The sequence below is a fragment of the Microtus pennsylvanicus genome, chromosome 2, assembly GCF_037038515.1.
Source record: "Microtus pennsylvanicus isolate mMicPen1 chromosome 2, mMicPen1.hap1, whole genome shotgun sequence".
In the NCBI taxonomy this organism is placed as follows: Eukaryota; Metazoa; Chordata; class Mammalia; order Rodentia; family Cricetidae; genus Microtus; species Microtus pennsylvanicus.
The window spans coordinates 106,680,911-106,701,770 of NC_134580.1; the positions used below are offsets into that span (position 1 = coordinate 106,680,911).

Here is a 20,860-nt window from a genome sequence, read left to right on the forward strand (position 1 = left end):
AAACACAAGGATGACCCCAGTTAAGACCCTATGCAATAGAGGAGAGGGGCCTGAACTGGTTTTTCCAGTGATTATCTTAAATATTACCATAGAACCTTCACCCAACAACAGATGGAAACAGAGGCAGAGACCCACATGGGAGCACTGGACTGAGCTCCCAAGGTCCAGTTGAAGAGTGGAAGGAATGAGACTATGAGCAAAGAGGTCAAGACCATGAAGGGTTTATCCACTGAAACAGTTTACCTGAGCTAATGGGAGCTCACCAACTCCAATTGGACTGGGAAGGAACAAGCATAGGACCACACTAGTCCCTCTGAATGTGGCTGACAGTTGTATGGCTGGGGCAGATTGAGGGGCCACTGGCAGTGGCACTGCAATTTATCTCTACTGCATGTACTGGCTTTTTGGGATCCTATTCTCTTTGGATGTACACCTTGCTCAGTCTAGATGTAGTAGGGAGGGCCTTGACCTTCCACAAAGCAGGATTAGATGGGGGTGGAGTGGGAGGATGTGTGGAGGGAATGGAAGGAAGGGAGGGAGTGGGAATTTGGATTGGTATTTTTTTTAAAACTCTATTAAAAAAAACAAAGTAAAAAAAAATAGAAAGAAAGATCATTCCAAGTACTAAAAACAACGGTTGGGGAAGGGGAAGCAGTTAGCATCCCCAAGATGAGAGTGCCATCTGGACGGCAGAGGAAGAAAGCCAAGGTTCAGAGCATCTAAGGCCTTGGGAACCAGGAGGGAAGCCAGGCACTAAGGGTGCTTCAATAGAGCCAGTAGATTTAAAAAAGCTCGTCTTGCAAGCTTGATGTGAGTTTGATCCCTAGAGTACGCCACACGGCAGCAACAAGTGAGACCATCCCTCAACAAGGCAGGTGAAGACATACGCTCACAACTCCTCTTGGAGCTGGAGATGGCTCAGCTATTATGAGCACTACCTGTTCTTGCAGGGGACCTGGGTTCAATTCCCAGCACTTACACCCAGGCTCACAACTGTCTGTAAATCCAGTCCCAGGGGATCTGATGCCCTCTTCTGGCTTCTGGGGACACTATAAGCATGTGGTGAATGGACATATATTTAAACAAGCACTTGGATTCATAAACTTAAATCTCAAAATAAAAACCAAGTTACCCCCACCATGGGGTTTCTGTGGCACATGTACACCTTCACACACATGTAATCTTTTAAAAATGTAAACACGACTCAAGAATCAAGTTGGCTGTCTCACTTGGTTTGTCTTCAAGCTCACACGCAGCCCATGAACTGGGTGGACAGAAGATTTTTATTTTTATTTTATTTATTTATTTTTTGTTTTTGTTTTTCGAGACAGGGTTTCTCTGTGGCTTTGGAGCCTGTCCTGGAACTAGCTCTGTAGACCAGGCTGGTCTCGAACTCACAGAGATCCACCTGCCTCTGCCTCCAGAGTGCTGGGATTAAAGGCGTGTGCCACCATTGCCCAGCCTGACAGAAGATTTTTAAAGAACTAGTACAACAGATCAGAGTTTGGAGTGAGATGATACTGGAGACAGCACCCATGGTCTGCTCTTGGGATATGAATGAATACATACATGATGTGGAAAGAGGGTTTGAGATTGCTCGTGTCACTTGGAGGATCAGGAAGGCTGCAGCTTTACAGGCTACTTACAATGGGTCTGCTCCGGATTCCTCAGCTTCAGATCTGTGTCATCTATCCAGAACATTCCTGTTTAACTTCTGACAGTAGAAAAGGTAATACTGAAAGTATTTGTGTGTGTTTGGCTGGGGGATAGAACCCAGGGCCTAGCATGTGCTTACACTCTATTACTGAGTCATTCACCCAAACCCCAAACATGCTTGGTAAGTGGAATATGCACAGAAACACCCAAGCCTGAAAGGTGAGTGAGTGGTACAGCTAGCTTTGTGTGACACTTTTCCTGGGAAGACTCTCCCCACCGACCCCCAGACACACGTTCATAAATCAGTTAGGAAATCAAAGACAGACCAAAGAAATGACATTGCCAAAGTCCAGCTTAGCAAATCAATGAGTTTATTGGGACCACTTACAAGAGCAGGGGCAACTCAAAAGCAGCTGTATCACCAAAGCCACCTCAACATGGGCAACAGCTCTTCACAACTTGCAGACTGCTTGACTAGTCAGAGACTCCTCTCCCAGGCAGCTAGGCCTCCTCCTCTAAGCAGCTCTGGTGGTCAACTTGCCCCTTTCTGTCTTTTTACCATCCTCCACCCCCTACTCCTCACAAACACATAGAGCTCTATTTCTACAACCTTGGGGGAGCACTTTATGACCTTAAGCTTCAACTTTCCAAGACATGTGATGCTTGTTTAGTCTCTTAGGTTTCCCCTTCTTCTTCCTGGAGGGATGTTTTAATCTGAAGGAAAATACCATCAACACTGGCTTTCCTACCTTTGTGCTTGCTTTAGGGACTCACCCTCCATCCATGAGGCAACTGTGACATCAAGATCCAACACGTCTTGAGTTTTTAAAGCACACAATCTCACAAGGCAGAGACTTGAGACATCCATTAGCAACAGAGAAAAGGCTAACAGTACAGCTAAGCACTTGAGTACAAAAAGCACAGGAATTAAGGTCTGACAGGTACTTTATAAATCTTACTGAATTTACTATGAAGTTCCTGTTTTAAAATTCTAATATGAATGTTTAAAAGAAAAAAAGCTGAAAAGTACTTTCCAAAGTATCCTAAAGGAAAAAGATTGCAGTATTCAAGTTTATCAAAGCTAAAAGAGAAAAGCTTAAACAAGATGCTCTATATAATGTGACCGTAGTAATAGACTAAGTCAATGAATACAACTCAGAAAAGAGACACAAAGGCCCATGTGAGTCCAAAGATGCTCGCCCGTATTTTCAACATGTTCATAAGCTCTGCCAATGCCAAGTCCTTTCAGCTGTTTCTGAGTCTCTTGGACTAGAATCCATGCTGGCAACAGCAGACCCGAGCGGGGCTGGAGCGCAGTGTGATGGGGAGAGCCCAGCATGGAGAGCGAGGGCTATGTCAGAGCAGAAGCCTGACATTTGACCTCAATTTGCTTTGGCTCCCGCTCCCTCGTTAGACCTTGAGGGAGGAGCAGATGTCAGTATCCTTTGGGAAAAGGATCTCAGTGCACTGTTCAATTGTGTGTCTGTAGCAGACAATACTTGTACTCACAGCAGCTACACCTTGTCTCCACTCCATGTGCACAGGAGGTGAAGCAATACAACAAGTTCTGGCTAAACAGCCCCCACTTGAAGTCCCAGGTGCTGCTTTGAGACTAGACACTTCACTGCCAGGTTTCTCTAGCTCTTCCCTTGCGATGACTCCCGGGAGGCTGGCTGCTGTGGATGGTGAGACTGCCTCCCATGGGATGTTTTGGAAACTAGTAAAGATGATTATCTGATGATCCTGGCATGCTGACTCGAGAGCACTAAAATTCTTTGTGCCCATCCAGCTGACCACAGGCCCGTCAATGCAGTTTCCACTGTATCCAATCCTCTCTTTAAAGCTTACTGTTCACTCTTCTCGACACCATCATGACGATTTTCCCTCCTGTATGAGTTAATGTGTCCAAAAACTAGTCAGACACCTCTCAAGTCTTCCTACAGCAACTATTAACAACTGAGAGTGAAAATAACAATTGCCTGAACAGTTGGTTCAATTTTGATGAAATTGAATGTTCATCACCTACCAATTCATAGCAATCTTTAAGATTTTGCTCTCAAAGTCAGCCACAAATTACCTTGATGCAGGCAGATGGACATTACCAAATCCCAATGGAGCCACCTATATTTGCTTTTTCATTAACAAATGGGAAATCGGTAGGTAGAAATTTTGCAGTTCCTACTTATTCATGGTTCCATTCTTCTGAAAGCAAGCTATGAGCACAGGCTGGAGTGAAGTGGAAGGAGCTCTTCCTGCCACGTGGGGCTGAAGCTTAGGTGCCTTCAGAAGACTATCTTGCTTCACGGGCTGTCTTGAAACCCAGAACACAAAAATACTCCCCAAATCTTCAGTTCTGATGGACTTTTATATTTAAAAATATTTTCTTAACATTCCTCTATAGGGGCAATTTTATATTTTTGGGCAGGTATCATACACTAGCCTGCACAGGCTGCTAAAACCAAATACCAGATACGACGGTTTAAGGATGACAAATGTATTTCTTATATTTCGAGATGCTGAAGTCCAAGATGCTGTCTGAGTGGTTCCCCATGAGGGAATCTTCCTGGCTTTTAAGCAGTTGTGTTGCAAATTTTCACATAATAGTAAAAGAAAAGCATTCCTCCTCCTATTCCCTCCTGAGTAGGCCATCGGGTCTATCAAATTAGAACTTACCCTTAAGGTATCCTTTAACCTTGTTACCGCCCAAGAACTGCAGCCCACAGTCACGCTGAGGTCAGGGCACAGTCCTGCACTCCATGCTGGGCAGGCAATTCTTCACCAGAGCTCTGCTTGCAGTGATCATACTGTCCATCGTATCATAGAGAAGACGAGTGTGACACAGAAGACAACACACGACTCTCCAACAGCGGCGGAAAGTCCACTTTCGTGATGTGGTTTTTCAGTCTGGCACTTCTGAGTACAGACCTTTCACCTGAACCACTGAAGTTCAAAGGCTTCAAAAATCAGCCTGTTGCTCTGTTCTGAAGTCCAAAGCAATCACCAATAGTTTTGAAAACAAACCAAAAAATCTTTATTTACAAAAGAGCATTTGAAGGACTCTTACACATTGGCTAATGACATGGACAGCGACAGTGTCTGGAGCACTTCCAACACAGATCTTAAACAGCGAGGCACACGCTTCAGAGTTCCACTGCTCACCAAAGAGAAATGCTGCTGCAGCTTTGCTGTCATTATGATTCTGTGCTGTGGTCATTTCAGGGAGGCTGACTACCAGATGTGGTCACATAACCATCGGCTGTGGGTTTCCAAGCAGCAAGGGAGCCAGTCTGAGCAAAGCTCGGACTGGAATCTTCAGCTGTCTAAACCTGAAGAGGAGCTCAGCAAAGTTCGTACTCCCTGAAGAGACAGAGATGCAGGAGGTTACATCACTGCACAGCCTCAGCCACACAGTCCTCCCAAGGAGCACAACATATGTATGAGCCAGGCGTTCTTCCTTCAAGACAAAAGCCCCCAGAGGCAATCCCTGAATTTTTAATTTCCTAAAATACTGAGAATTTAAACTTACCCATTCTGTACTTTAGAGATTCAACCACTGTGGGAACTTTTCTATGCACGTTAAATTTAATTAGCCTCAATTACGATAAGTGATTCTGAAAACTGATTCTAATACTCAATTTCTGATCTGTGAGTTAGATCTTCTACCAAAAATAAAATAAAAGAGGCAAACAAACAACAAAAAACCACCACAGACTGAAGACTGAGAGTTGACCTAATGCCTGTGACTCTTGGTCCCACAGAGATCGCACATGACTAACTGGGAGTGAGGCCTGGGCATCCAGGGTTTTGAAAGCTACACAGATGATTCTGTTATACTTCCAAGATCTCAACCTGATGGAAGTATGGGGCATCACCAAAGAAGTCTTTAAGCTTCATCTCCATGCTCCTATAATCCCAACAGTGCAAGTTATATACACTTTTCGATTTCCCTGCTTCTTGGGATTCTTCCCTGCCCCATTTGGTCCTGTTTACTTTCTTATCTGAGTAAGAACAGGGTGGGGAGCAATAAAATAAAACAGGAAGGAAAAAAGGTAGGGAAGAATCTTGCACAGCCAGAAGCCAGGGAGAGACAGCTATCTGACTGGTGGAAAATACCAGCACCAAAGAGGAATGCAAGGGCAGTTTGAGGCAGCATTAATCTAACTAATTCCTACGCTAGGGCTGCATTAGCGGGGCAGCTTGAGGGCCTGTCAATGTAGCTGCTACTACTGTGGCTATTTTCCTGAGATAGTGTTTGAGGCTTCCTAAATTCCATAAATGAGTACTGGCATTAAGCTAAAAGTGATTAAACACTATCCAAACAACCTTCCCCTTCTCAAAAATATTTTTTCATCCTCAAAATATCAATTTAAGCATGACATGAATAGATCAGACAAACTCAGAGCCTGTTTCCATATTCCAACTCACTTCACTCAACTTTTTATACTTCTTAATGTAAAATTGTAAAGATCTAGAAAATTAAGTACCTGTAGCTTTAAAGTTTTAGGGTTATAGAAATTGTGATTACATACAACTTTTAAAAACTAGGAAACCTTAAAAAGTTTTAAGAAAAATGAAGTAACTTCTGTAAATATAGCTCAGGTTGAGTGTTTGACAGCCATGCCCAAGACCCTGAGTTCAATCCATATAAACTTAAATACATATACAGATTTCATTCATTATAACAGAATAATATACACATTTAGTTTATAGTCCTACTCTGAAAAACACTTTTTTTTAAGAAATAAAAGTATATGATTTGTTGTTCTATTTTCAGAAAGCATTCTCAACAAACACAAAGCAAGACTACAGATGAGTGCTGCACTGGAGAAGGTAACTCACAGGAGTGTCTCCCTAACTAGAAACTGGTGGGAACATGTACTGAAAAGAGGGTCAAGGTGGAATTACCTTCCAGTCCCAGAGGCGGCAAGTGTCGTGGTGCTGGCATAGAGTGGTAGACCAGGAAGCAGGCCAGCATGTTTAGCTGAGATTTGTCAACAGGCTGCCCACTGAGGTAGGCATGCACAGCCGCATCACCTCCCGCTGTGAGAGGACACAAGAGGAGTTAAATGGACCAAGAACCAAGAACAGAGATGAGAAAAATGGGAAGGATTATTTTTCTTACTCTTTCAAAAGTGCAGACTTAGCCCCTGGCACAAACCAGGCAGTGCTGCACGGTACAGAGGCGAGAGTGGCTGAGTTTAGAGTGCTGAGGAGGTGAGAATATACACAAACACACGAGATTACATGGTAACAAACACCCACTGTCACTTCTTTTCCTCCAGTATAATATTCAAGGAGAATGACTTAAGGCCAGGAGAGACTATATTTACTCTTGGTTGGAAATGATCAAATTCCAACGCCCATCAGAGAGCTTTTGAAACACAGTCTGACACAGTCTGGAGTTTCTGGTGTGGTAGGTCTGGAGCACAGGTACAAAAACATGTCTGTAACCAAGATGCAGCCATTCAGTGAGACATTCTGCAACAAGGAGGGGTGGGTTGAGGAATGGGATGAGATGGTCAATGCCACATTTGCTTCTGGGACAGGAATGACCCTATCTTCATGCCAAGGTTCCTAAAAGCAACTCCTTTCTCTGAGCATCATGAAAAACTGGAAAGTTGTAATTGCTGGCTGTACAATATGAGGAGATAAAGTGACCACAGAGTAGTGGGTAGCAAATGGAACTTTAGGGGTAAAAGTTGAAGCCCCAGCAATTAAGGAACCTCTTAAACCTGTCTTATCTGTGTGTTTCTAGTAATACTGGCTTACTGCTAGCTTCATTATTTAAACCAAATTCAGTTCAGTCGTCTGCTACAGGCATAAGACAGACATTTGAACCAAAAAGAAAATTTGAGAAAACAAATAAGAGACCTAAAGATGCTTGGAAAACTGAATTCACCAAGTACCCTAAAGAGCAACAAGACCAACCAGATACTATGCTAAGAATAGATTGTCATTTTACACTCCTCCAAGAATTTGATAAGCCTTAATGGCATACTTCCCAATAACAAAGGCTCTCTACATGTGTTGAAATACCAAATTTCATGGAAAGAAAACACTGACACCTATTCTATAGCATTTTCACAAAAAAAAATGGTGAGTCTAATGCCTATCAGAAACATTTCAAAGCTATACAGAAGCATCCGGTAAATGGAAGGACAGTGCTCACACAGCTGCTTTCTTCATTCACTCCCCAGAAGCTGCTTTACAGTCTGTTTGTCAGAAGCTATTTCCCAGGAAAGCACAGTTACTACTAGGACTAGGGTTTGTATGTACGCAAAGCAGGTCCCTGTCAGCTATTTGCTAGGAAGAGCTGAATAAAAAGAAAGGGTTATGAAAATCCAGGAACTGGCTGCAGTCAGTCAGCTTTATGTACAAGTAATAGATCAACTACATTCCCACAGTCACATCACTTCTCAAAGTTATGAGTAACTTTACAGTTTCCTTCCTTCTGAAGTTAGCACTTCTCCTGGATGAGCCACGGCCACAAGATCTCATTGACTCATTCCATAAGCCCATTCCTAAAGCAGGTAAATGTATTTTTAAAAGACTTAAACAGGATTTAACTCATCAAACCATAGATTATGCTCAGGTTTACCTAGTTTGCCAATGGGAACTGTTAGAATAGAGAAGCTTCAGACGAGTGTACCCTAAAAGCACAAGGGCACTGTGTCACCATACCTTGCAGCCACTCATCCAGGGTGGCATCAATAGTGCACTTCACCACAGGCAGGAACTCAGAGTTCATAAAGAGACCTCGCTTAGGGTCCTGCTGCCTCTCCTGGTGGCTTCGGGAACTGAAAAACTCTAAAATCAACTTTATCTGCCAAAGATCAGATGTATCTGACATGTCTCTTTTTTTAAGACTTCTTATAGCCTGTGTGAGGAAACAGAAAGAACAGTTTAATGAAATGGTAGGATGTTGTAATCATGTTATTTTCAGTGTTGCATTCTAGGGTTTGCTTAAAATAATGCTGACAAGATCAGCAAAAGGCTATGGTGAACCATGGGGTGTTAAAATGCAGTTGACCAAAATAAGGAGCCTTCCCTGGTGTGGCTCCACTTTCTTCAACACAAAGGCAACTTCCAAGTAAAAGGAACAAAGGTCAAGGTCATTCAGCAGTTCTGAATAAGGAAGATCCACTGGTGTATAAATCTCTGGGGAAGAGGTCAAGTACAATGTCAACAGGATCAGACAGGAATCCCAGTGAGGCAGAGGGCTAACTATTGATCTTAAGAATTACCTATAAAGGTACCAGGGCTACCACCAGAGGGGACATTCATCCATGGAGACTGCTCGAGGTGGTGGAGGGGAGAGTTGCCGGAGCTTTAAAAAGGAAGGGAATCAGCAACCAAGAACACAGCTTAGCTACTGCGCCAAGAGAGGCAGCAAGCAAAGCGCCAGCACAGCAGCAGTCACTCTCTGCAACTGACAAGAGATGGGCCCACACTGTAGCAGCCTCTGGGCCTGTGCAACACTACTCCACAGATGACAACTTTCATGCCTGGGGAATTATCTCCTGCCTAAATGCTTTTCTACTCAGCTACCCAGCAGATCATTTTGACTATCAAAGACTATTTCTTTGACATGAGACAGAGTCCCAACTGCTAATATATAAACTCTTCATATTTACTGAGGATTTTAAAAACTATAGGTTCTGGATGTTGCACCACCCTCTCCCACCCTAATTCAACTAAGTAGGTATAGAACAGGATTTGAAGATCTGTATTTTGAGATTCCCCAGATACATTTTAGTCAGGTTAGAAAACTATTGGCTTGGCTTAATTGCAAATCTGGGTCTGAAAAACTATGAGATGTGAGAATGCTGTATCAACAACAACTCTGATGGGAGGCCGATGCTTCAGGAAAGCTCCCAGGCATTATGTTCTACATGCCCCTATTAGGCACTTACAAACCATCTCCCTAAATCACCAATTCCTGGTTCTCAAACTTCCTGCAGCCTTGGCCAAGGAGGTGGGATTTCATATTCAAGCAATCACTGGGGCACATATGGCTCACCTACTGCTCATTTGTGGCCTTCCTATGAAGAAGTTTTCCAGAAAGGAGGCAACAGATGGCACAGGAACACTAGAGCAAAAGAGGAAATGGGCTCTTCCTCCCCACATCAGAAGGAGACAGAAAGGGACATGGAACTCCTAAGAGAAAGGCAGCCTTCCAGAGAGCATTCCTGCTAGCACCAGCCCAGCCTCTGTGCGATAGCATAGAGCTGTCAACTGGAAATGGTTCCCTGCTTAGATGGCTAAAAGCAAGCAAGAAACTAAAAACTGAATACATAGGAACTTCCCACAGTTAAGTAGGTCATTTGAAATACAGGATCAATCACATCAGAACACAAACAACTTTGGAACCATACCTGATCCATTGCTATGTAGGCAGGCAACATCTCTGGGGTTTCCTGAGTAACACACTCGTAGAGTACTGAAGAAAAGAGGTCCAGAATCTCCTGTTTCTATGGGGGAAAAGCACTTTTTAGCACATCAAAGCATGTTCCAAAATCAACTCAAGAAACAATTGTGGAGCAGTTGCAATGCCTATTCTGCAGCTCCGTGGTAAACAGTGAAAACCAGTTACTCTCTATAAAAAGTCATAGTAAACAGCAGTCAAAACCCAGAAAAGGAAGGCGAGAAAACAGCACGTGATCTGATCATGATCAATCTAGGGTTTAAAAAAATGCTGTGAAAACACAGCAGAGAAAGCCTTCAGTCAGCTGTGAGTAGTGGGATACACATAGGAGTGTGGACCAACCAAGAGGCAAGAATAAACAGCATACAAGTAAGTATAACAAGGTCTCAGAATCAAACCCAGCAGTGGGGGCTGGAGAGAGGAAGGAGTGGTAGTGGCAAAGGAAGGCACAGACTTTATCAGAGCTGTCTCCCTGGCCTCAAATGCACACCCTAGTCCTTATTAGCTGTGTGAACCTGGGTGTGTGATGGCTCAAGTAAGCAGTCTCCTCATCTACAAATCCAAATGATGGATTACTTGTGCACTTGGGGGAGGAGGGGAGATGGGAAAGGGGAGAGCATGGGAGGAGAGGAGAGAGGGGAAACTGGTTGGTGTGTAAAATAAATGAAAATAAGTTATTTAAATAAATATAAAAAAAAGAACTGTGAGGTGAGGGGAAAGCACTGTGTAGTGAGGATGCAGCTCCTTTGCTCAGCACTCAGTGATGTTGTAAGGCAGCATCTAAACATCTTTCTGGAAGAAGCCACATCTTAGGGAGGCTGGACATTCTTCCTGAGACCACATACAATTTCAGACAACAGGCTTCAACCAGAATCACCCCACTGTTCCCTACACACTCTTCCATATCTAAACAATTTGTTGAACAAAGGTCACTAGACACCTTTGAAATTTTGAAGATAATAGCTGTGTGAAAAACAGAAAGAAGGGTTAATATACAAAGGAGACAAAACCACTAAAAATTTACAAAACCAAGAATGGTGCTAAAACACTGAGAACAAATTCTTTCAAGAATGGACACAAGAAACATCACCCATCAAAGCTAATACCTTAGAAATTGTAACCTTTTTCTTCTATTTGGGTAGAAAGGTACTAAATTTAATTGTAACATGTAACAACGTGAAGGATATCATCAATCTCAAAGGCAGATATGAATATCACAGGTGTCTCTGGTTGTCTATTGATGAACTAATAAAAGTCTTGCCCTGAGGCCCAGCAAACCACATAATACTTACTTGACCCATGCTCACAGTTGGTTTGCAGAAATATTCAGCAAATGACAGAAGCGCCGGATCAGAAGTGAATGATGAAACTGTTTCTGGCTAAAAAAGAAAAACAAACATTTAAGGGAGATAACCAACTGCTACTCCCCTTTCTGCTCACTCTTTTCATACAATGCTCCACAGGACAAAAAGCTTCCTCTGTTAGGAAGCTGCTTCAAGAAGCTTTTGCATAAGCTAATATGAAGTGCTGATCTACCAAAACACCAATAATAAACATGTCTTCTTTCTTATAAACTGCCCGCAAAAGGCTTTCCTCCCTCCCTCCATGTCTAACTAAAGTCTGCTTAAAAGTACAAGCACTTAAAGGCTCACAGAGACTGAACAACAACCAGCTCTGCATATACGGGACAGCTGAGTAGTTTGGCTCTTGTAGGACTCCAAACAGCAGGAGCACAGGCTGTCTCTGACTCTCTTGCTGGCTTTTGGGAACCCATTTCTCATAATGGGTCGCCTTGTCCAGACTTAATATGAGGAGAGGTGTTTAGTCTTATTGCAACTTGATATGCCATGTTTGTTGACATCCATAAGAGGCCTGCCCTTTCCTGAACAGAAATGGATTGAGGGGGACAGGGAGAGAAGGGGTCGAGGGAAGGGACTGGGAGGAGAGGAGGGAGGGGAAACTGTAGCTGGGATGTAAAATAGACAGACAGAGAGACAGAGAGTCCAAGTAGTAGGGAAGAATAGGGAAAGAGGAGTCTCACCAGAAGCCACCACAAAAGGATAGTTCCTATGATCCTTCACATAAGAGGCCCTTAGAAGAACTAGACTCACACAGACAAAAAGGCCAAAGGGGCTGCTGCCTGGGCTAGCAAAAGAGCTAATGTTGATAGGGATAGCTTAGGTCTGCAAGTTGTAATTCTTCTAATGATGGCTACACGTCAACATTGTATCTGCTATTGTTTAGAAACAGTTCCCATTTAAAAATAGCTAAGGCACTAATTTTATATGTTGTGCACTTTACTACAATAAAATAGTAGGAAAAAACCTCAGTATACCACTTTATATTCAGGACTGAAAATGGAGTATTTCCAATTTAGGTTCCTATTTTATTTTTAAACTCATAGCAGGCAGGAGACTGAGCTTTCTCTTAATTTCTATATACTTTCAATATTCAAAAGTAAGTTATGATTATCTATTTTCCCCATAGATTGAAATAGCTTTTCATATAAGTGTCAAGTTTAAAAAAAAAATAGTGCTCATTTAAGCTAAAAAACAAAACCAAACAACAACAACAACAAAAAATCCAAAACAAAAAAAACACAGACCAACTCTTCAAAATATTCCAGAGACAATATTTGATTGCTGCCAACAACAACACACTGACATCAAAACTGGGCGAGTTTATAGCTTTACAAATGGTAACTATGAGAAAGGCTAAATGTCAACTGACTGCTCTCAGATCAGATATAAGCTGAACTACAGTAATCTGCTACCTCCTAACTCAGGGACAAGGAGAGCTGTTCTGTGCCTAGTCCTGAGCTGCTGAACTTGACGCATCCTTGCTATATGAGCCCCAAGTACATATGCCCATGAAATGCTTAAAAACTAAGATTAAATTAATTCTCAAGTTTAATGCTAGATTACAGAACACATTTCTAATGATGGACAAGAATTCTAGAACATAAAATATATACTGACCCCTCCACAGTATTGATTTTTAACTCATACTTTTAACTATTTCTTCATTTTAAATACTACTGTACTGGTACTGAATACTATGAAATAAATTAAAAATCAAGATTCATGCTGTATCGTTTCATTTTCATCAAGATTAAAGAAACAAATAACGGCTGAAAACTGGATTCCCTACCCAGTGGAATAGAGCCAAGCATGGTGGTGTGTGCCTAAATCCCAGCACTCAGGAGACTGGGGCAAGGGAATCACGATGTGAGGTCAAGGCTGGGGTTATAGTTCATGGCAAAACATTTAATCTAGCATGTATAAAGCCATGATTCAGCCTCTAGAGACAAAGAGTAAAGGGGAGCCAGGGAGAGGTGGTGCCAACCTGGTCAACACTGCCAAAAGAAAGGTAGAAGGGGGTGTGGGCGGGAAGGGGGGATAACAAGTGTTATCTAGCAAATTTCTTTCTCTACTTGAAGGACTAGCAAGTAAAATAATTAAACCAAACATTGCTTGTAGTGTGGAAGTTTATTATATGTGGCACTAAATACAAGTCTTACATAGAATATTAGCAGGATGTCCCTATTTCATTATAGGTGTCACATAAGAAAGCAGTGGATATCATGGTCGATTAGGTTTTACAATCTACAGCAATAAAAGACACTCAATGAAACGCAACACTACCTTGAAAGTCCGGGCATCCGAGTTCCTGTTAGAAACAGTCTGTGCTAACAAACTCTGCCACCCCATTGGATCTTCTTTGTAGGACAGCTGGCCTGCCCTGAGCTTTACATACAAAACTCCATCCTTAGAAAGAATGGACCTGGGGCGGAGAGAGAAAAAGATGACTTTACAGGCGGTATTAATGGCAGTTCTCTGCTGAAGCTAGCTTTTTCCAGTCCACTTTCAAAGGGGGGACATCTTCTCCATTCTCTGGCAGGATTACTCACTATGTACAAAATGAATGAGTGCATGTAAGTGAGGCTGCAGCTCCACTGCTCTGTGGGACTGGGATTCACGGGATTCACCTGCTCAAGACTGAGCTTCTCGGGATCTTAGCTAAAATTGTGGTTCCTGTGTCCCTTGCAATATGCCTAAGATACAGCGAATACTAAAGATGTAGTAACTTCAGTAGAAAGAAAATACTAAGTAATCTAAGACCAAACAAATAGAAATTAGCTACTGCAGAATACGACGACACAATTGGGACTAAACTATGAAACTTTTATGTGCTTTTCAAAACTTTTATGAATTTAAACAAATTACACATTTCCCAAGGTATAAAATTATTAAAATGCTAAAATAATTACTTGCATATAATTTATTTTCCTTTTGTTAGTTGTAACAATAGCTAAAGGGAGCAAGAGAAGACATCTGACGAGCATCCGTAGTTATAAAAAATCCCCTTTAAACCAAATCGTACTGTACCCACAGAAACCCCATGACTGTCTAAAGTAAGTAAAATAACATGTTCTAGTTTTTCAATGAACATATGTCAACATTATAGTTTGACTCTCGAATTAACACTTTTACATTCTAAAACAAATCTTGCTTCAAAGATATAGAACACACTGTTCAATATACCCTATATGCTGTCTTGGATGAGATCAAAGAATGACAAACAATTCTCATACCCTAGTCTAGAATTTCACCTCCCTGAAGACTTCTATGCACTGCCAGAAAGGCAAAAGTGAGAATTCAGTATACTTACTTCAAGTGCTGTTCTCCCTTGCTTAAATCTATGAGCAGTTCCCAGTATCTTGGCCCTTTAACTTTCATCTGCAAGAACAAATGTAACATAGTCATTCAAAGCTGGCAAACCGAATATGTTTCTTAAAGGAAATAGTGACTTGGCTGCAATGAGCCACCTTTAGGTTAAGAAGATCCAATTGCTTACAAAAAGGATGTGAACCATGTTCTGAAGAGACACAGACTATTAGTAAAGACCACTAAGATAAGACCTCCTCTATCCTTCATAAAAATTCCTCCTGATGTTGCTGCTTTCTTAAAATAGAGAAAAGGGGTACACCTTTACTGCTATGCAATTGTTTCAATTTACCCCTAGACAGACCACCTAAGTCACGCCAACTCACCTGCTTTAACAGATGAAGTTCTGGAAGAAGGGTTGGAGCCATCAGTTCTTCTTTGGTCTGTTCATACCACTGAGTGCCCTTTACAAAGATAAAACACAACCAGCATTGGCCAAATGGTCATTCTGTGCCTTCCCCTTGCTCATGGTCTGCACTTTACTAGGAAACAACACAACCTCTCTGTAGTAGTTTGAAAGAAAATAGCCCCCAAAGGGAATGGCACTATTAGGAGGTGCGCCTTGGAGAAAGTATGCCATCGTGAGGGTGTGCTTTGAAAGACTCCTTTGCTCAAGCTATATTCAGTGTGACAAACAGTTCGCTTCCTGTTGCCTGCAGATCAAGAACTCTCAGCAGCACCATATCTGCTGTCATGTCCTGCCATGATAACAGACTAATCCTCTGGAACTGCAAGCCACCCCAATTAAAAGTTTCCCTTTATAAGAATTGCGGTGGTCATTGTGTCTTCACAGCAAAAGAAGCCCAACACTCTCTGATAGTCTTTTTGCTTGGCAGTGCTACACTAAGTCCATGATGGCCTGGTGCATACCAAGCAAGCATTCTAGGGCTGATCTATAGCTACAGTCTTAATACTCAAATCTTAAAAGACTCAAGCCTAAATTCTATTATGAAGCATTCATCACCATCAACACTTTCACTGGGCAGCAAACCTGAAGGGCTGTGCTTCTAAGCCATGGGTTTAAACACATGTTGTGAACAAGTGATGTTTCTCAGCCTAGTTTCCACTGTGACAATTGCTCCAAACTCTTCAACAGGATAAGAACACTCCAGCATGCCACATACCCCTCCAATTATCACACTGTTATCACTGCATCCATGTCCGGCTATTCATTTCCTTCAGGAATATGACATCATTACCTCACTTTCACATTTCAAAGTGTAGCACATTTTGACAAAAAGAAGTATTTAATAATTTGGTACCGACTACATGGTTTGTAATCTGTGTGTGCATGCCAATGAAAGATCACTAAAATACACAATTTAGGGATTTCAAATGTTCGGCAAAATCAAACTAAGAATCATTCTTAGCCAAATGACTCTGCAGAACAATTTAATTAGCCACATAAAGTTAAGAGTAACATTTCCCAGTGATCAGCTGTAAGGACAAAAGAACAGCTGATGATGCCAAAAACTACACCCAAACATGAGAGTTTGGCCTGGCAGTGAACAGCAACTTGGGAAGCTTTGTTTTTTGTGACTGTTCAACTTACTATCATCACCTTTTGCTAAAATGTTTTAAAATAACCTGGCCTACAGAGATGACAGGGACAGTTACCTTGTAAGTAACTTCTATAAGGGCATAGCAGGGTGTGTTTGTATCCACATCCACAGGTACCAGAAGCCTTGGTTCTGCACCTAACACATAGAGGTGCCGGAGGGCCTGGAGATGATACCTGAGCACAGAAAACATAGAGAAGTGACAATCACTGTTGCTGACAGACTAAAAGATGCTGGGGTGACAAATACCTTCCTATCAAGAATCTGAAATGAAGATGGAAAACTGAATTAAAAGTACAAAGAAATTCTAGTTTAATTTTTTTTATTACACTTGTGCGTATGCCCATCTGATACCTGTATGCAGAGCTCAGAGGACAACTAAAAGAGTTAGTCTCTCCTTTCACCATGTGGGTACAGGGAATTAAACTCAGGTCATCAGGCTTGGTGGCAAGCACCTTTATCTACTGAGCCATCTTGCAGGCCCCAAAGCACATAAAGAAAGTCTAAGAAACTACTTGAATTACTAAGAATTCTTGGTCTGAGTTCACAGGTGAAAAAAAGTTTAACAAGGAATGTCTTAACAAGAAAATATTTATTAATGGAGCCTGAACAATTGACTTAAAACAACAGTTCCATTCAACCATTCCTGGCTTCTCTACACAATCATCCTCGTCACCTATCTCAGGGACATGCTGTAGTTTTTTTCTTCAGGGTTGGTAGGGAAGGAAGGACACCAGTCAATTCTCAGAGGGCAAAGCTCTCTTGTATACATTCTTGCATACAAACAATCACAACTCACTAACAGGCACAGTAAAACACTGAGGGGTGAGAGTGGCAATGTGTGTATATACCTGTTTTTGAATTTTCACATTAAAAATTTTAACTTTAGGGCTGGAGAGATGGTTCAGCGATTAAGAGCACTGACTGTTCTTCCAGAGGACCTGAGTTTAATTCCCAGCAACCACACGGTGGCTCACCACCATCTGTAATGAGATCTGGCGCCCTCTGGCCTGCAGGCATACATGGAGGCAGACTGTTGTATACATCATAGATAAATAAAATCTTTAAAAAAAAATTTTTAACTTTACAAATTACATTTTAGAATCAAAACACAAATGCTTAATTTTTGGATACCATTATTAAAGACTAATGAAATGAGACTACAATTTTTAAAAAAAGATAAAAGGAGGTTGAAGAGATGACTCAGTGGGGTGGTAAAGTGCACATGGCTTAAATATGAAGGCTTGTGTTAGTTCCCCAAAACTAACATCCTGGTGTAGAGGCATACACCTGTGACTCCTCAGTGCCAGGAAAGTGAAGACAAGTGGATCCTGGGATTCTGGGACTTGGTGGCCAGCCAGTCAAGCTCTATAGTCAGTAGGAACCCTATCTCAAAAAGTAAAATGGAGAGTGACAGATAAAGATAATACCCAAGGTCAATCTTTGGCCTCCAGATACACAGACATAGGACACACACAAAACTAGTAACTTAAAAACAGAAACAAAATGTAGGGTCGTGGTGGTGCACGCCTTTAATCCCACCACTGGGAGGCAGAGACAAATTGATCTCTGTGAGTTAGAGGCCAGCCTGGTCTACAAGAGCTACTTCCAGGACAGCCAGGGCTATTACACAAAGAGCTATTTTCTTTCCCAATGCACAAAAGAGGTCCCTTTACCTGAACACTTTCCTGGAGAAGGACGCGCTAGTCATTCTTGTGCTTTACATGCTCTCTAAAGCTCTGCACTGCTTGCTTCATAAGACTCCTGGGGCTACTGCTTCCTGTCACTTCTAAATTGTTTTATCTTTTTATAGGTCTCGATTTTTGTCTTTTTGATGCCATTTACACAAAACTTCTCAGCTATCATATTAAAGAAGGAATTAACATTGCCACTAAATCAAATTAAGTTTTTTTTTCTTGGAATTAAATAATCTTAACAGAAAACATAGTATATATAAATATATGATGTGGGATTCCCCTCTGTATGTTGTGAATACCATTGGTTAATAAAGAAACTGCTTTGAGCCTATAGCAGAGCAGGGCAGAACAGAGGTGGGTGGGGAAAACTAAACTGAATGCTGGGAGAAGAAAGGTGGAGAGGGAGAAGCCATGTAGCCCCAACAGAGACAGATGCCAGAACTTTACCCTACGGTAAGCCACAGCCATGTGGCAATATGCAGATTACTAGAAATGGGTTAAATTAAGATATAAGTGTTAGCCAATAAGAAGCTAGAGTTAATGGGCCAAGCAGTGTTTTAAATAATATAGTTTCTCTGTGGTTATTTCAGGGCTGAGCAGCCGGGAACCAACAAGCAGCCTCCTTACAACAAATATATATATATATAGTAGCCAACTTCCCTTGGCTACTAAAGTTTGCATGGTAAATTTGTACCTAAAGATAACTCAATCTGGCCTACATTTGGGTTCACAAGTTTCAAAGATGTAAGAATAATCAGGCATCAGATGTCCAGAATTTTCTTCTAGTCTAATACTTTGAAAGAGATGTTTAATAGATTTAGACAGGAAGGTAAGTTCAAAAACAAAGCAATTGCCCATGAAAGCAAAACAGACTAACTACCCTCAGATAACTCAGGAAACAGTGTTAAGCAATGCACAGGACTCACCGGTTGTCAGTGCTGTGGGCTGGGAAATGTGGGTAAAGGGCACAGAGAAGAGCAGCAATGGACGAGTTAGATGTGCTCAAAGAGTACCTGCAGAGCAAATTCAGTGAGGACAGACATTATTAATTTCCATGCTTATATCTTCCAGGCATTCTTGAGCCAGCACAGTGGGGTTCTGTAACAAAGTATACTTGATAAACAAAGTGTATCCTTGGTGTGGATACATCTCTTTGCAGTCAATCCCTGCATCATTTCCAGAATGACTACTATTCAAAAAAAAAAAAAAAGTAACATTTTACAAATGTCACAATGCAACCCAGGGATTAAGAAGCAAGGTTTATCCTAAAACAACAGAGTAAGGATAATGAAGTACTTTATCATTTTGATAAATCAAAATTCAAAGATGAATATTCAGATATTAACACTAGAAACTTGGAGATTAAAAATAACAGTACAGGCTGTTTTAAGTATAAATCTTACAGAAAACATAACAATTTAAAAATAAAACAATCACTAAAAGGCAATGCCAGGGGCTGGAGAGATTTCTCAGCAGTTAAGAGTGTGAGCTGTTCTTCCAAAGGATCTAAGCTTGGCCCTCAGCACCCATGTTGGGCAAATCACAACTGCCTGTAACTCAAGCTCCAGGGGAACTGACACAAGAACCTGAACTCAAGTGTATAAACCCTTCCATAGACACACATAATTAAAATAAATTATTATAATTTATTTAAATTATTTATTTAAATATATAATTTATTTAATTAAAATAATTAAAAATAAAATATATATAAAAAAACAAAGACAGAAACAGAGATGAAGAAAAATGATCCAATCTAAAAGAAAAGCAAGTAGCCATACTAAGATAGGACTTATTTAGAAGGAAGAAATTTCAAAAATCATAAAATAAAAAGAATTTTGATAGTTAACATCCCTTTACCCATTCTTGTTGGCTCTTTAATTTTTATTGCTGTTGCAACAATTCAGAGGTTGGGTCCTGTACAAGATAGGCAAGTACTTTATGACTGAGCTATAGCTCCAGCTTTAAACATTCATAATCCTAAATTACTAGAAAGAAGCAACTGTCACAAAACATAAAAGGAAAATGCACATATTCCTCATTATCTCTAACTTCCAAATTTTAATTTTTTTATACTTCTAAGGGAGGTGAAAATAAGCCTATATAACTCAGAAATTAGAGCAGTTGGCCAAGGTCACAGACATCAGATAAGTAAGTAAAGCTACAGATAATAGAGAAGATGGCAAGAGACGTCAACCCTCTGCAACTGATGCAGGGTCAATGCAGTTCTAATTAATGTTTTATCAGGTTACTTACTATGAAAAATGACAAATTCCAACATTTATATGAAAAAGGCCAACAACAGAAAAATGTACTTTTAAAAGAAACAAAAATCACTTTTATAGATCTCTCTCATCAACTCTTTTTATTAAGGAAAAACAAAACAAAACAAATTCATTACCTTCCTCCTCCCAAAAAGAGAAGACCCAGGGCCATGTGATGGGCCAAGTGGAAACCATAGTTCATCTCTCCACCCGTCTTCATATGCAGATAGCGACAGAGCTGCAACACCTTCAGGTTCCCAGAGCCAGCCATCACCATGGCAAGAGACAGCAGGACAACACTCAGACAGGTTTCGAGGTTGTAGGGCCCTGTCTGTGACACAGAAACATGACTCTGCATTAACTGTAATTGCATTTCTTAATTACCAAAGTATCTGACATTGGAAAATTACAAATGTTTGTAACTTTAAAACTAAATTTATAAAAATGAATATTCTGATTATGAAATATAAATTCAATGTAAAGAGTTTAAAAATATAGCATCATAAATTAACAATGCACCACCCACTGAGAA

General features: G+C 41.1%; 1 protein-coding gene across 2 annotated transcripts in view; it reads right to left on the reverse strand.

The window, feature by feature from the left end:
- Window positions 1-2,010: 2,010 nt before the first annotated feature.
- The window catches only part of Anapc1 (anaphase promoting complex subunit 1), a 75,447-nt gene continuing 56,597 nt past the window's right edge, over window positions 2,011-20,860 (reverse strand). For both annotated transcript variants that reach the window (XM_075962112.1, XM_075962111.1), the window contains exons 38-48: window positions 20,466-20,659; window positions 18,991-19,077; window positions 16,426-16,543; window positions 15,135-15,212; window positions 14,753-14,820; window positions 13,726-13,864; window positions 11,374-11,460; window positions 10,032-10,127; window positions 8,338-8,533; window positions 6,562-6,696; window positions 2,011-5,013 (exon numbers count right to left, since the gene is read on the reverse strand). In XM_075962112.1, the coding sequence (XP_075818227.1) occupies window positions 4,898-5,013; window positions 6,562-6,696; window positions 8,338-8,533; window positions 10,032-10,127; window positions 11,374-11,460; window positions 13,726-13,864; window positions 14,753-14,820; window positions 15,135-15,212; window positions 16,426-16,543; window positions 18,991-19,077; window positions 20,466-20,659 (1,314 nt within the window). In that variant the 3' untranslated portion in view covers window positions 2,011-4,897. The remainder of the gene's footprint in view (window positions 5,014-6,561; window positions 6,697-8,337; window positions 8,534-10,031; window positions 10,128-11,373; window positions 11,461-13,725; window positions 13,865-14,752; window positions 14,821-15,134; window positions 15,213-16,425; window positions 16,544-18,990; window positions 19,078-20,465; window positions 20,660-20,860) is intronic.